This window comes from Micromesistius poutassou (assembly GCF_964030765.1).
Source record: "Micromesistius poutassou genome assembly, contig: SCAFFOLD_3046, whole genome shotgun sequence".
Taxonomy (NCBI): domain Eukaryota; kingdom Metazoa; phylum Chordata; class Actinopteri; order Gadiformes; family Gadidae; genus Micromesistius; species Micromesistius poutassou.
The window spans coordinates 6,191-21,462 of NW_028177020.1; the positions used below are offsets into that span (position 1 = coordinate 6,191).

General features: G+C 41.3%; 1 protein-coding gene across 15 annotated transcripts in view; it reads left to right on the forward strand.

Moving 5' to 3' along the window:
- Positions 1-4,933: 4,933 nt before the first annotated feature.
- The window catches only part of LOC311377396 (NLR family CARD domain-containing protein 3-like), a gene marked incomplete at its 3' end in the record, with an annotated part of 31,824 nt that continues 21,485 nt past the window's right edge, over positions 4,934-15,272 (forward strand). For 4 of the 15 annotated variants that reach the window (XM_084491286.1, XM_084491288.1, XM_084491280.1 and 1 more), the window contains exons 1-8: positions 4,940-4,979; positions 5,561-5,659; positions 10,379-10,475; positions 10,666-10,785; positions 12,253-12,366; positions 13,720-13,836; positions 14,541-14,654; positions 14,890-14,990. In XM_084491286.1, the coding sequence (XP_084347412.1) occupies positions 10,393-10,475; positions 10,666-10,785; positions 12,253-12,366; positions 13,720-13,836; positions 14,541-14,654; positions 14,890-14,990 (649 nt within the window). In that variant the 5' untranslated portion in view covers positions 4,940-4,979; positions 5,561-5,659; positions 10,379-10,392. Of the gene's footprint in view, positions 4,980-5,560; positions 5,660-10,378; positions 10,476-10,665; positions 10,786-11,837; positions 11,952-12,252; positions 12,367-13,719; positions 13,837-14,540; positions 14,655-14,889; positions 14,991-15,272 lie in introns of all 15 variants that reach the window. The other 11 variants (XM_084491279.1, XM_084491292.1, XM_084491293.1 and 8 more) reach the window with 7 other exon arrangements.

The window sequence follows — 15,272 nt, forward strand, 5'->3', positions numbered from 1 at the left end:
AGCCTCGTACCAGCATCCAGAGGCTGGACCATGAATCAAAGGCTACAGTCTGCATCGGCTTTCACAAACTGATGCATGAAGCAGAATTGTTCAAGTCCCCAAATCCTGCTCCATGCAGTTGTTTGTGAATAGGTTATATATTGTATTCCAAAGACTATCAATGTTTTAATGTTTTGATATGTCAAGTTATATTTTTTGTAACTTGACAAAATAATTAAATAAACCTTGTTCCATTGGTAATTATTGCTATTATTATTGTTATTATTGACAAGTTGAACATTTGTTATGTTTTGTTAACATAATTAAATTAAATATAAGTATTTCAAATATGTAGCTAGATTGTATGTAGAAAATGTAGAAAATATATAGTAAAGTTCTCCCAATTATTCTTTATAAATTAAAATCCTACATTGTGAATTTTTCACAATGAATTTTCAATGTTAGGTGCAGTTAGTTTTATTCTGTAATTTACCTTGGCTAATGTCAACCAAACTCCTGTAATGAATTGCAAATACGCCATGCATATTATTTAACAATATTCACGTAATCCACCTATGTTAATATATTATACAACATCAATATTGCTACTAAGTATTTTAATTGTATTAACTATGTGTACCGACTGCCCCCTACAGGCCATTATCAGCTCCTACAACTCAACTACATTTAAAAAGTGAACTGATCGGTTGTTTAACCATATTTATGTGATGACTTCTATGGAATGCCACATGAGTCAAAATGAGAAAATGAATAGATAAATGTGGCTATGAAATAAATAAATGAAGCACCTCCTCCCATACCTTCTTGTGTATCTTCATGAATAACACATCAAAAATCGTAGAAAAAATATTTTGAAGAGAAAACTTGCAATTGTAACACCAAATATATTTTTTACGCTTACTATGTCCAGTACTCATTATTCCAATTGCAAAACATTTTTTCAAAAATATAATTAGTAAAAAATAAATAAAAATATAGTTATATCGCGTGACCATGGTGAAGAGACACACTCATGAAAGCTTAATTTATTATTTCATAATAAATACGGGAAGCCGAGAATGATGCGGGGCTGCCTGAAGCCACAGATCTCCTCCGCCCCTCGCTCTGGAGGAATGGAGACAATAGAGGTGAATTATGTACAACAGGGTGGAGTTAGAGAAATGAACGTTTTCCAGAGGACATGTCTACAGTGGTAGATAAGAAGAAGGGTTGTGTACAGAGAGTATAAGACATTCTATTTAAATAATATAGATATACATGTAATATATGTAACCCTTGTCCCATGTAGTTAAATAATAAATCTAGAGTGGTTAATACAATAAGACTGGGCCTGGGCTCGTTGTAGGAAACTACAACTTTGATTCATATGTTACTGTTAGATAATTTTAATAAATGACCACCACAACTGTATTTTAAAGGTAAAAGTATTCATTCAAGTATTTATTCACGCATTTATTCACAAAATGAAATACTAGTTGAATGTATTTTAGGAAAAGAAACAAATAAAATCAGATGCACGGGATTCTCCAATTTACAACAATGCAAACTCAATGTACCACACACAATCAAATTAACAACACACTTTAAATGAGGCTAACCCGTTGCAGGCCTGTTATTTGAAGCTTGTGTGCGGTGGGGCCTAAAAACTGTACTGGCCGCTTCACTCAGCGTTGAGCTCAAAATAAAAGCACGTGCATGTGTAGGTCAGTACTCACGACATCCAGGGGGTAATTAGTAGGGGCAGAAAGGGATTGGGGGATGATATTCTCACGAAGATAATGGCAATGGCGGTGGCAATCCAAACACACACGCGGGCAATGGCGGTGGCGAAGTCACAAGGAAGAAAACACAGAAACAGCAGGGCCATCTGCTGGAAACCCCTCTCTCTCCAACGTCCAGCTCCTTTAAGCATATTATCCGATGAGCCACAATATCAACACTATTTCATATCGAACTAGCATTAGCTTTGCGTTAACTTAAGTCACAATACAGAACTACGATATGCGGGCACATGGCACAGAATGCTACCGCTAACTAGCACGTCGCTAACCGCGTTACACATCCAGTACTCTTCGTTACTATAACAGTTAGATATAGCACAATGGAGGCATACACATCGTATTCACCTTTTGCAGGTCACAAAGAAGTTTAAATCAGGACCACGAGTAGTCGACCTCACGATAAAACTTAACTGCTTCCCACACTACGACGCCTCCTCTTAGCTCTCAGGTCAGGTTTCTTTTTAACCCACACTAACCTGCTGCACTAGTCCCGCCCGTTACACGGTGAGACTTTATTCGGATTGGCTTGTGAGATCTTAATACAACCAAAGACAAAACAGAAATTAAATGATTTACGTGTGACAGGTAACAGGTTAAGTTGAACATAAACACGGCTTCTTCCTCTTTTATATCCTGAATTCACAAATATTTTACAGACTTGATAAACTTAAAGACCTTTATATTAATTTTAACTGTTTTAACTGTAAATAGTCTTATTAAACGTATTATATTTATGCTTTTAACTCGCACACATTTTAACCCATTTTATTATTATGAACTATATTTACTCTATTTATTTATGAACATTTAACACAGCATTTTATCCTACTGTTAATTATTTTTTATGCTCTGTAACTTATGGTTTTTGTACAGGGCTACACCCTCCCTCTTCTGAACGTGTAGATGTCCTCATCACACCTTTTGTCTCTCTTTAACTTGGAAGATTTTTGTACAGAGCTACACATATATATATATATATATATATATATATATATATATATATATATATATATATATATATAATGCACAGGTTTATGGGCAGGTTATGGAATATAACAATAAATGTACTGTGCAGTTTTGGGTGATAACAGTGCAAGGGCATTGGATAAACCTCACATTACGTTTTCAAGGGTTTCTTTGCCTTATTGATGCCTTTCAAAGTTACACAGACAGACTACTTATATACTATATGACTGAAAAACCTCTGTTCCTGAAAACATAAGCAGGCTGAGCTGTGGGATTCAACCACACTCCGAATCCCCTCTCCCTACGTCCTCCCCTCTCCCTACGTCCTCCCCTCTCCCTACGTCCTCCTCTCTCCCTACGTCCTCTCCCTACGTCCTCCTCTCTCCCTACGTCCTCCCCTCTCCCTACGTCCTCCCCTCTCCCTACGTCCTCCCCTCTCCCTACGTCCTCCCCTCTCCCTACGTCCTCCTCTCTCCCTACGTCCTCTCCCTACGTCCTCCTCTCTCCCTACGTCCTCCCCTCTCCCTACGTCCTCCTCTCTCCCTACGTCCTCCTCTCTCCCTACGTCCTCTCCCTACGTCCTCCTCTCTCCCTACGTCCTCCCCTCTCCCTACGTCCTCCTCTCTCCCTACGTCCTCCCCTCTCCCTACGTCCTCCCCTCTCCCTACGTCCTCCTCTCTCCCTACGTCCTCCTCTCTCCCTATGTCCTCTCCCTACGTCCTCCCCTCTCCCTACGTCCTCTCCCTACGTCCTCCTCTCTCCCTACGTCCTCCCCTCTCCCTACGTCCTCCCCTCTCCCTACGTCCTCTCCCTACGTCCTCCTCTCTCCCTACGTCCTCCTCTCTCCCTACGTCCTCCCCTCTCCCTACGTCCTCCCCTCTCCCTACGTCCTCTCCCTACGTCCTCCCCTCTCCCTACGTCCTCCTCTCTCCCTACGTCCTCTCCCTACGTCCTCCTCTCTCCCTACGTCCTCCTCTCTCCCTATGTCCTCCTCTCTCCCTACGTCCTCCTCTCTCCCTACGTCCTCCCCTCTCCCTACGTCCTCCTCTCTCCCTACGTCCTCCCCTCTCCCTACGTCCTCCTCTCTCCCTACGTCCTCTCCCTACGTCCTCCTCTCTCCCTACGTCCTCCTCTCTCCCTACGTCCTCCTCTCTCCCTACGTCCTCCCCTCTCCCTACGTCCTCCTCTCTCCCTACGTCCTCCCCTCTCCCTACGTCCTCCTCTCTCCCTACGTCCTCTCCCTACGTCCTCCTCTCTCCCTACGTCCTCCTCTCTCCCTATGTCCTCCTCTCTCCCTACGTCCTCCTCTCTCCCTACGTCCTCTCCCTATGTCCTCCTCTCTCCCTACGTCCTCCCCTCTCCCTACGTCCTCCTCTCTCCCTACGTCCTCCCCTCTCCCTACGTCCTCTCCCTACGTCCTCCCCTCTCCCTACGTCCTCCCCTCTCCCTACGTCCTCCTCTCTCCCTACGTCCTCCTCTCTCCCTACGTCCTCTCCCTACGTCCTCCCCTCTCCCTACGTCCTCCCCTCTCCCTACGTCCTCCCCTCTCCCTCCAAACCAAACTCACCCTCCAGCTGTCCCCCATCAGGGCTTTAAAAACTAAATAAATCAACTGGTTCCCCACAATCCCAAACTCAGAGTGAACAACTCTCACGACCACTGAGGACATCACACATTTACCTCAGTATTTATTTTATTCACATTTGTGTAAACTGTTGTTTAATTAAAAGATCATTATTCTGACACTCAATGCTGTTGTATTTACAATAGCAATCCCTCCCCCCTCCCTCTCTAATAACTCCCTCTTCTCTTCCTCCTCCATTAGCCAGCATGTTTCTGTGTTGTTATGTGATGAGTCTCTCCCTCCCCTCGTCCTCGCCCTGTGGTGAGGCGGGAACGACCACAGCCTTGTGGTTCTCCTCCAGCGTCATCGACTGCAGCCCACTGCGTGTAAGCGCGTGTGCGCGTTTCTGAAGGCTCCCAAAATTTCGCTTTACCAGAAAACACGTGGTCTCTTTGGGCTGAGAGATTCGGTTCCTGTTATGTATCCGAGGCTGTGATTGGCTATCACAGAGAGGGGGGGGGTGGTTCCTGTTAGGTATCCGAGGCTGTGATTGGCTATCACAGAGAGGGGGCGGTTCCTATGAGTTATCTGAACTTCAGTCTGTCTCAGTGAAGATCAATCTTTTACTTTATACTGTTTGGACGCATTTTTATCCCGGAATAGATAAGGTAAGATAAGATAATAATGATCAACCAGTTTACTACAGTTTATTATAGTCTCTCCAGTGCTCCTCGACTACGGTCTGGGAGCCGACAGCAGGAAAGGTGTAACATAATAATGAAAAAACATTTTCTATATACGCGTGCAGCTGTGAACTCATGTATTGTAATTTATTGTATGATGTGTACTCTGAGGGTTATGATAAGACCTATCATTTAGCGTTCACCACGAATGACTCTGAAAAGCAGTGCCACATTAAAATATGTTTTAAACCATTCAGCGAACAAAAGGCAACAGGCTGATTATCGATTAGGGTGCGGGTGCCACTCAATGACATGCAAACGTAGACCGAAGCGTCATCAACACGCCCACTCAACTGGTGTGAAATGCCCACATTCTACTGCTCACTCACATATAAGGTAATTAACATTTCCGCCGGCTAAAATACTACCTGAGGGGTAGTCTTTTATCAGGAGGTCCAACGTCAGGATAAGTCATTCACTATACGGCCCGTCGGGAGAATAGAGGCAGGGCGCCCGGCCGTTTATCTTAGTAAATGATTCCTGGGTTTGACTTCCTTCTGTTGAAGGTGGGGCTCCGCAGGTGAGCGCCTTCACGGCCTTCTGCTTCAGCCGCCCGGTGGTCATACATGTATGATTAGAGAGAAGATAAGATATAACATGTGAAGGTGATATGATTCTATTTGGTTATTTTCACGTTCCTCGTTACTCTGCTGTATTTCCTCCACTGTTGCTTTAAGGGTCTTGATTCGCTGACGGCCCCCTGTTTTTCTCATCCTCATGGTAGAACATGATTGTCTCATCACCAACAGGTGTGTTACCTGGGTGTGGCCTTTATAACATGTAGTGTATCTTATTGTAGGGCCTTTATAACATGTAGTGTATCTTATATGGCCTTTATAACATGTAGTGTATCTTATTGTAGGGCCTTTATATCATGTAGTGTATCTTATTGTAGGGCCTTTATATCATGTAGTGTATCTTATTGTAGGGCCTTTATATCATGTAGTGTATCTTATTGTAGGGCCTTTATATCATGTAGTGTATCTTATTGTAGGGCCTTTATATCATGTAGTGTATCTTATTGTAGGGCCTTTATATCATGTAGTGTATCTTATTGTAGGGCCTTTATATCATGTAGTGTATCTTATTGTAGGGCCTTTATAACATGTAGTGTATCTTATTGTAGGGCCTTTATAACATGTAGTGTATCTTATTGTAGGGCCTTTATAACATGTAGTGTATCTTATATGGCCTTTATATCATGTAGTGTATCTTATTGTAGGGCCTTTATATCATGTAGTGTATCTTATTGTAGGGCCTTTATAACATGTAGTGTATCTTATTGTAGGGCCTTTATAACATGTAGTGTATCTTATTGTAGGGCCTTTATAACATGTAGTGTATCTTATATGGCCTTTATATCATGTAGTGTATCTTATTGTAGGGCCTTTATATCATGTAGTGTATCTTATTGTAGGGCCTTTATAACATGTAGTGTATCTTATTGTAGGGCCTTTATAACATGTAGTGTATCTTATTGTAGGGCCTTTATAACATGTAGTGTATCTTATTGTAGGGCCTTTATAACATGTAGTGTATCTTATTGTAGGGCCTTTATAACATGTAGTGTATCTTATTGTAGGGCCTTTATAACATGTAGTGTATCTTATTGTAGGGCCTTTATAACATGTAGTGTATCTTATTGTAGGGCCTTTATATCATGTAGTGTATCTTATTGTAGGGCCTTTATATCATGTAGTGTATCTTATTGTAGGGCCTTTATAACATGTAGTGTATCTTATTGTAGGGCCTTTATATCATGTAGTGTATCTTATTGTAGGGCCTTTATAACATGTAGTGTATCTTATTGTAGGGCCTTTATATCATGTAGTGTATCTTATTGTAGGGCCTTTATATCATGTAGTGTATCTTATTGTAGGGCCTTTATAACATGTAGTGTATCTTATTGTAGGGCCTTTATATCATGTAGTGTATCTTATTGTAGGGCCTTTATAACATGTAGTGTATCTTATTGTAGGGCCTTTATATCATGTAGTGTATCTTATTGTAGGGCCTTTATAACATGTAGTGTATCTTATTGTAGGGCCTTTATATCATGTAGTGTATCTTATTGTAGGGCCTTTATAACATGTAGTGTATCTTATTGTAGGGCCTTTGTAACATGTAGTGTATCTTATTGTAGGGCCTGTATAACATGCAGTGTATCTTATTGTAGGGCCTGTATAACATAGTGTATGTATCGTATTGTAACTCACCCCATCACAGGTTTCTTTCTTATGTCACTTAAAAAAGTGTGTGTGCATCTGTGTGTGTGTGTGTGTGTGTGTGTGTGTGTGTGTGTGTGTGTGTGTGCATGAATCTGTGCGTGTGCATGAATCTGTGTGTGTGCATGCGTGCTTACATGTCTGAGGTCTCAAACCTTCTCTTTCCCTGAAGTCTCGTGATGCCAGATGACGTAACATCGCTTCCTCCCTGAGACGTTCAAACCACTTCCTCATCTGAACTCAGTCTTCCTCAGTGAGCGGCCGTGAAGATCAGTCTTTCTCTACATCCACTTTAATCCCTTTTCTCCCCCAATCGCTTGTTTGAGGAACACTTAAACCTCAGTTTCTTCCCTTACATTTATACTTTTATAACTTTTTACCATATGGGGCAGAAAACATTTTAATCAAGTAGATAGGGTAGGCAGACAGTTTACGTTTATATTGTCTTTAGGTTACTGGTATATAATAATAACCAGTTTACTACCGTTTATAATGTCTTTAGGTTACTGGTATATAATAATAACCAGTTTACTACAGTTTATATTGTCTTTAGGTTACTGGTATATAATAATAACCAGTTTACTACAGTTTATATTGTCTTTAGGTTACTGGTATATAATAATAACCAGTTTACTACCGTTTATAATGTCTTTAGGTTACTGGTATATAATAATAACCAGTTTACTACCGTTTATATTGTCTTTAGGTTACTGGTATATAATAATAATGACCAGTTTACTACCGTTTATATTGTCTTTAGGTTACTGGTATATTATAATAATGACCAGTTTACTACCGTTTATCTTGTCTTTAGGTTACTGGTATATAATAATAACCAGTTTACTACCGTTTATATTGTCTTTAGGTTACTGGTATATAATAATGAACAACCAGTTTACTACCGTTTATATTGTCTTTAGGTTACTGGTATATAATAATAACCAGTTTACTACCGTTTATATTGTCTTTAGGTTACTGGTATATAATAATAACCAGTTTACTACCGTTTATATTGTCTTTAGGTTACTGGTATATAATAATAACCAGTTTACTACCGTTTACATTCTCTTTAGGTTACTGGTATATAATAATGATCTCAATGCTTATCAATTAAAGACAGAGTTTACTTTAGACAAATACAACATTAGTTAATGTTTCACTGTTGTGCTTCACTAACCTGTGGTCATTTGAACACTGAGTTCAATACTCAAGTGATTCGTTTGTCTTGATGCTCAAAAAGAAAAGAAGGACGAGACAGAAGTCCTTTGAATGTCTATATCACAAGTTAAAGTTTGAGAGAGCGAGAGAGAGAGAGAGAGAGAGAGCGAGAGAGAGAGCGAGAGAGAGAGAGAGCGAGAGAGAGAGTGAGAGAGAGAGCGAGAGAGAGAGAGAGAGAAAGAGAGAGAGAGGGAGAGAGAGAGAGGAATCACTTCCACTTACCAAAAAACCTCAGACGTTGTGTAGCCGTAACAGGTTTTGGTTTGTTTTAACCCTTTAATTAACAGGTTTATGTGGTAGATTGTTTTTATTTTATATGTTTTTTTAATTTATTTTTTCATTATAAGTCATGTAACCCACAGTATTTCCGCACAGTTTTGCGTGTGAGGCTGACGTGATAACCACAACACTGAGAAAACATGAGCGCTTTCGTTTACAGAAGTAATTAGGCTGGTGTACCCCTAATGACGAGACAGATTACACGCAAGATACAACTTCATAGCCCATGTTTAATGAGGCTGCCCTTGTTTGTTTTATTAAATACTTTGTGTTTCCGCCTGGCTTCAAGTTAACTCTTTACCCACTTGTTAGCTCATGAATCTTCAGTTTCTGAAGTGTAGTGGTTATCACGTTCATCTAACACGCCAAAGGTCACCGGTTGGAGACTGAGAGGAAATAAGGTCACGTTTTTGTATTTAGAGCAGAGACATAGTAAAGCCTGAGAGTTGAGAGAATGGATGTGTAGGATTATATATCAGCTATAATAGCTTTGTGATGTTGATGGGAGAGAAGAGGAGAGAGAAATTGAACACTGCGTTCAATATTCAAGTGATTAGTTTGTCTTGATGCTCAAAATCAAAAGAAGGACGAGACAGAAATCCTGAGAATGTCCTGATATTTAAATCACAAGTTAAATATTTGTGCTTATTACACAGCTCTTCTTAAAGGTCCCATGACATGCCACCAGGTGTGAGTGTGATTGGCCGTTACAAGCCGTTTTAAAAATCTGGCTCAAACGTTGCTCATCTATCCGTCACACATCTAGGTGGACACCTAGATGTGATGTCTAATCACACTCACTCCTGGTGGCATGTCATGGGACCTTTAATGCTCTAGAATGCTCCATTCCCTTGAATGGGCCTTCCCGACTTCCAGCGGTCAATTCTTTTTGTATAATTGACTGTTGCTAAGCATAATTGACAGCTGTCAAGGAAAGTGGATTTTTTGCCTCTGATTTACGCCTTTCGTAACGTCTTTGGCAAACTATTTCTTTGGCAGACTATTTCTCTGTGGATCAACACTGCGAATGGTAACAAATAAATTGTAAAAAGACACACAGTGTGAAGTTATTTTTTCGTTTTTGAAAGTAGCCGTGTAATAAGCAGGATAATGTATAGAACGTCGCCGGTCATTATCGAAAATAAGCCGCTTCAGGGCGAAGCAAGACCCCTCGCTGTCCTGTTCGCCCTGTTGGGGCTTATTTTCCCGATAATGACCGGTGTTCTATACATTATCCCTTACATATGTTATATCAATCTGTGGTTCATTAAAGTGACTTTCAGACTTTGTTCCAGTGGAAAAATTATTTTAACTTTCTTTACTTTTAATCGTACTATGGTGACTTTTTGAAGTCAATCGTATATATTTTTTGTGTTGTAGTTTGAGCACAGTTACAGTCTCCAAGGTGTTTAATCTTCTGTCCTGTGCTGTCCACATCTGTACTGTAGTGAGGTCAGTGTAGTTATGTTGTGGGGTTCATATTGATGGTCTATGTCGTCCATAACGCTTTAGTGTGACGCAGTCACAATGATCTTCTCTCTCAATAAACAGCTAAAGTTCAGAAGGCAAATGAAGTGATGGATGAGTTGTGTTTGTGTCCAGGTCTCCAGTCTACTATGGATGAGGAGAGAGAGGAGGGGGGTCCTACCTCTAAGACCACTCTGTCTGGGGAACATGGCCACCGGAGCAAAGCTAAGAGGTAAGAAGAGGATCTCTCTGTCTGTGACTGTTGTCCATCTCAGAGCTCAGCAGTGATACATCATGACTCCATCATTAGTCTGAGTAACAGCTGTGTGTGTGTGTGTGTGTGTGTGTGTGTGTGTGTGTGTGTGTGTGTGTGTGTGTGTGTGTGTGTGTGTGTGTGTGTGTGTGTGTGTGTGGTGTTGAAGCCCAGCGCAGCAGCAGAGAGCAGACTCCCCTGGACCCAGCAGTGTCTCCATGAAGAGTGACCGCTCTATGGATCCACCTGACCAGTTTAAAGATGGAAATCTCCAACCTTCTAAGACGAGGTGAGGATTCAGCCGATACATCAGGGCTGTTCAACTGGCGGCCCGCGGATCATCTTGATCTGCCCGCCCATCGTTAATCAGAACATACCAACGTCCAATCACAGGACCACTTGGAGATGGATTGGTTCATGGCTGAGGCCGTTTATTCTGCTGTTTGAATCGTGTGAATGAAATGAACATTAAGACGACTTGTAGCAGACTTTACAGGTTTAATGTTAGAAGGTTCAATGTCTTTCAAACTGCTTTTATTGAATCAGTTTGATCTTTCTATCCTAACTTCCAGATGGTTCTTGTTTTTCAGAAGGAGGCAGCAGGGAGCAGACTCCCCTGGACCCAGCTGTGTCTCCATGAAGAGTGACCGCTCTATGGAACAACCTCATAACTTTAAAGATGGAAATCAGTCTATTGAGAAGAGGTGAGGATTCATCAGAGATCATAAATATTATGTTCATTATATGATATAAGGATAACTTGTTAGTAACCGAGTGACACAGAACGCAGGTGGAGACGTTGATATCCGTTCTAACTCTGATTCACTCGCACCAGAACAACGTTACAAGTAGCACTAAACAGGTGTGTTAGAGCGCCCCCTAAGGCATGGGAATAACAATGCAACTATCCATTGCATAGAACAATAAAGGTACAGCTTCTATCAAACGTCCATAGATCCTGGTTCTTGTTTTTCCAGAAGAGTCCAGCAGCAGAGAGCAGACTCCCCTGGACCCAGCTGTGTCTCCATGAAGAGTGACCGCTCTATGGATATACCTTATTACTTTAAAGATGGAAATCAGTCTATTGAGAAGAGGTGAGGATTTATCGTTATATTATAAAGATACCGCTTCTATCAAACGTCCATAAATCTGGTTCTTGTTTTTCTAGAAGAGTCCAGCAGCAGAGAGCAGACTCTTGTTATCAGACTCTACTGGTACTGATGTTTACAAGTCAGGAAAAGTGTGTGTGTGTGTGTGTGTGTGTGTGTGTGTGTGTGTGTGTGTGTGTGTGTGTGTGTGTGTGTGTGTGTGTGTGTGTGTGTGTGTGTGTGTGTGTTGAAGCCCAGCGCAGAGAGCAGACTCCCCTGGACCCAGCAGTGTCTCCATGAAGAGTGACCGCTCTATGGATCCACCTGACCGGTTTAAAGATGGAAATCACCAACCTTCTAAGACAAGGTGAGGATTCAGCCGATACATCAGGGCTGTTCAACTGGCGGCCCGCGGATCATCTTGATCTGCCCGCCCATCGTTAATCAGAACATACCAACGTCCAATCACAGGACCACTTGGAGATGGATTGGTTCATGGCTGAGGCCGTTTATTCTGCTGTTTGAATCGTGTGAATGAAATGAATATTAAGACGACTTGTAGCAGACTTTACAGGTTTAATGTTAGAAGGTTCAACGTCTTTCAAACAGCTTTTATTGAATCAGTTTGATCTTTCTATCCTAACTTCCAGATGGTTCTTGTTTTTCAGAAGGAGGCAGCAGAGAGCAGACTCCCCTGGACCCAGCTGTGTCTCCATGAAGAGTGGCCGCTCTATGGAGCCACCTTATTACTTTAAAGATGGAAATCCGTCTATTGAGAAGAGGTGAGGACTTAGAGAGTGAGCGGTCAGACATGGAGGGGGGCTTCTTCAGCGGTGGAGGGTCGGGGGGGGTGGAGGCGGGACATGTTATGGTAGTGAAAGGCTGTGATTGGCCTCGTCACTCTGCAAGCAAGAGTTGCCAGATTGTTTTGCTCAAAGGTGACTTCGATCCGATTTCATTCAGAACAGTGTGAACAGCACAAATCACACGGAATCAGGTCTGTTCAATTGTGGTTTGGGCCACTTCCATACGCGGTCCTGAATCAGATACAGGAGGGATTTCTCTCACTGCGACCTCATGTTGAACAGTCGTATCGTAACGTGACTTTGACGTCACTCAGGGATGGGCAACTTTCATGATTAAGAGGGCCACAATTTTCATCATCACCATCAGAGGGCACATGACCGCGCTCTTCACCTAATCGGATATGAGAGAAGATACAAAAGAATAAAAAAGAAGAACAAATGATGTGTAGATATGTGTCTGTATCAGTGGTGGCTGGTGATGAAAGTTGTTGATGGGGCGTAGTCGTGGGCGGGGGTCTGGGGGTCCTCCCCCAGAAGATGTTGAATTTGGTAGATGTGATTTCCTGTATTCTGGTACATTCTGGGGATGGCCACTACCTAAAAAATCGTTCTGATTCATAGCCTGTGTATGTTAATTCAACCAACATACATTAATTTCATATTTTCCGTGCTCACATGTCATTTTTAACATGTCTATACTCTTGTTAAACGACAAACACAACAAGTGTTGTTTTAAAAGCCACATGAGTGATTCTTATTTTTCTCAGTGCAAAGGGCTCACATACATCATCATTCAATGATGCACAAAACTGAAACAGTGGGCCAACATTAAGTGAACAACTAGCATCATAGTCAGTGCAGTTGTAGTAGTGGAGACTTAAGTTGAAATCTTTCATGACTGATATTGTTTCTAAGCAAACTAGACACATGGGTTTGCCTTTGAATTCTATGAAAAGATACTCTGCTTATCATCTTGACTGAAAGGTACTGTTACTGTTGATCAAGTTTTCTAAATAAGACTTTGACAAAGAAGTTTGGTGTGTCAGTGTTGATCAAACAGATTTATAATTCTGTGATTCTAGTTCAGAGCATTAGGTTACTCAGAGCCAGTAATAACATCTCAGTAACAAGTTATAATATATAGATAGGTAATTATGGACTTAAAAGCTGGAAACAAGTGAAATGCTCTCACCTAAAAACAGAAGAATTATCTTGTCAGTGTCAAAACTGCAGTGTGTGTGTGTGTGTGTGTGTGTGTGTGTGTGTGTGTGTGTGTGTGTGTGTGTGTGTGTGTGTGTGTGTGTGTGTGTGTGTGTGTGTGTGTTGAAGACCAGAGCAGCAGCAGAGAGCAGACTCCCCTGGACCCAGCTGTGTCTCCATGAAGAGTGACCGCTCTATGGAACAACCTCATAACTTTAAAGATGGAAATCAGTCTATTGAGAAGAGGTGAGGATTCATCAGAGATCATAAATATTATGTTCATTATATGATATAAGCTCTATGGATCCACCTGACCGGTTTAAAGATGGAAATCACCAACCTTCTAAGACAAGGTGAGGATTCAGCCGATACATCAGGGCTGTTCAACTGGCGGCCCGCGGATCATCTTGATCTGCCCGCCCATCATTAATCAGAACATACCAACGTCCAATCACAGGACCACTTGGAGATGGATTGGTTCATGGCTGAGGCCGTTTATTCTGCTGTTTGAATCGTGTGAATGAAATGAATATTAAGACGACTTGTAGCAGACTTTACAGGTTTAATGTTAGAAGGTTCAACGTCTTTAAAACAGCTTTTATTGAATCAGTTTGATCTTTTGAGGTGAAGAGATTTATTGAAACCAATAATCCATGAAGAATAACACAGGTCTGTGTAGAAATGTAGAAACTGACTGCTCTATTTCTATGTTAGCTAAACGCATTGTGAATCAACACTATGCACAGTATGAAGGATACTTAGTGTGTTTTTATGTTAACATGTTAACATGTTAGTGCTTAAATGACATACTAACTTTAATAATAACCATTTCAATAATCTGAGAAAGATTATTGAAATGAAAAGTCATGAGAAGGTGGTTTAGTAGCCATAAATTATAAAACGAAAAGATATCGACATATCCTAACTTCCAGATGGTTCTTGTTTTTCAGAAGGAGGCAGCAGAGAGCAGACTCCCCTGGACCCAGCTGTGTCTCCATGAAGAGTGACTACTCTATGGTTATACCCCTTAACTTTAAAGATGGAAATCAGTCTATTGAGAAGAGGTGAGGATTCATCGTTATATTATGAAGATACAGCTTCTATCAAACGTCCATAAATCTGGTTCTTGTTTTTCTAGAAGAGTCCAGCAGCAGAGAGCAGACTCTTGTTATCAGACTCTACTGGTACTGATGTTTACAAGTCAGGAAAAATGCAAGTGTGTGTGTGTGTGTGTGTGTGTGTGTGTGTGTGTGTGTGTGTGTGTGTGTGTGTGTGTGTGTGTGTGTGTGTTCTCCACAGACACCAGGAGAGGTCAAAGGTTACCAGTGCTCAGTCTGTACAGCAGCATCAAACAGAGAAGGAGATGAACCAGGAGGAAGTGGCCCACACACTGGGGGGCGGTAAGAGACTCTTACTTTGAACACAGAGGAGACTATTATTTTGAAGGGCAGAAGAGACTCTTACTTTGAAGACAGGAGAAATTATATTTTTAAGGAGCAGTATGAGACTCCTATTTGTTCTTTTCAGACTGAATGTCTTTTAATTTCAATGTGGAGAAAACTTTTTTAAACAAGGTTTATTTTTACAATGGACCTCATGTTTGACATTTCTGTGATAGAAAAAAAAATCCAAGCGACGTATTGATCTACTATTTGATGACGCTGTGCTCAGTCAGTGGGCAA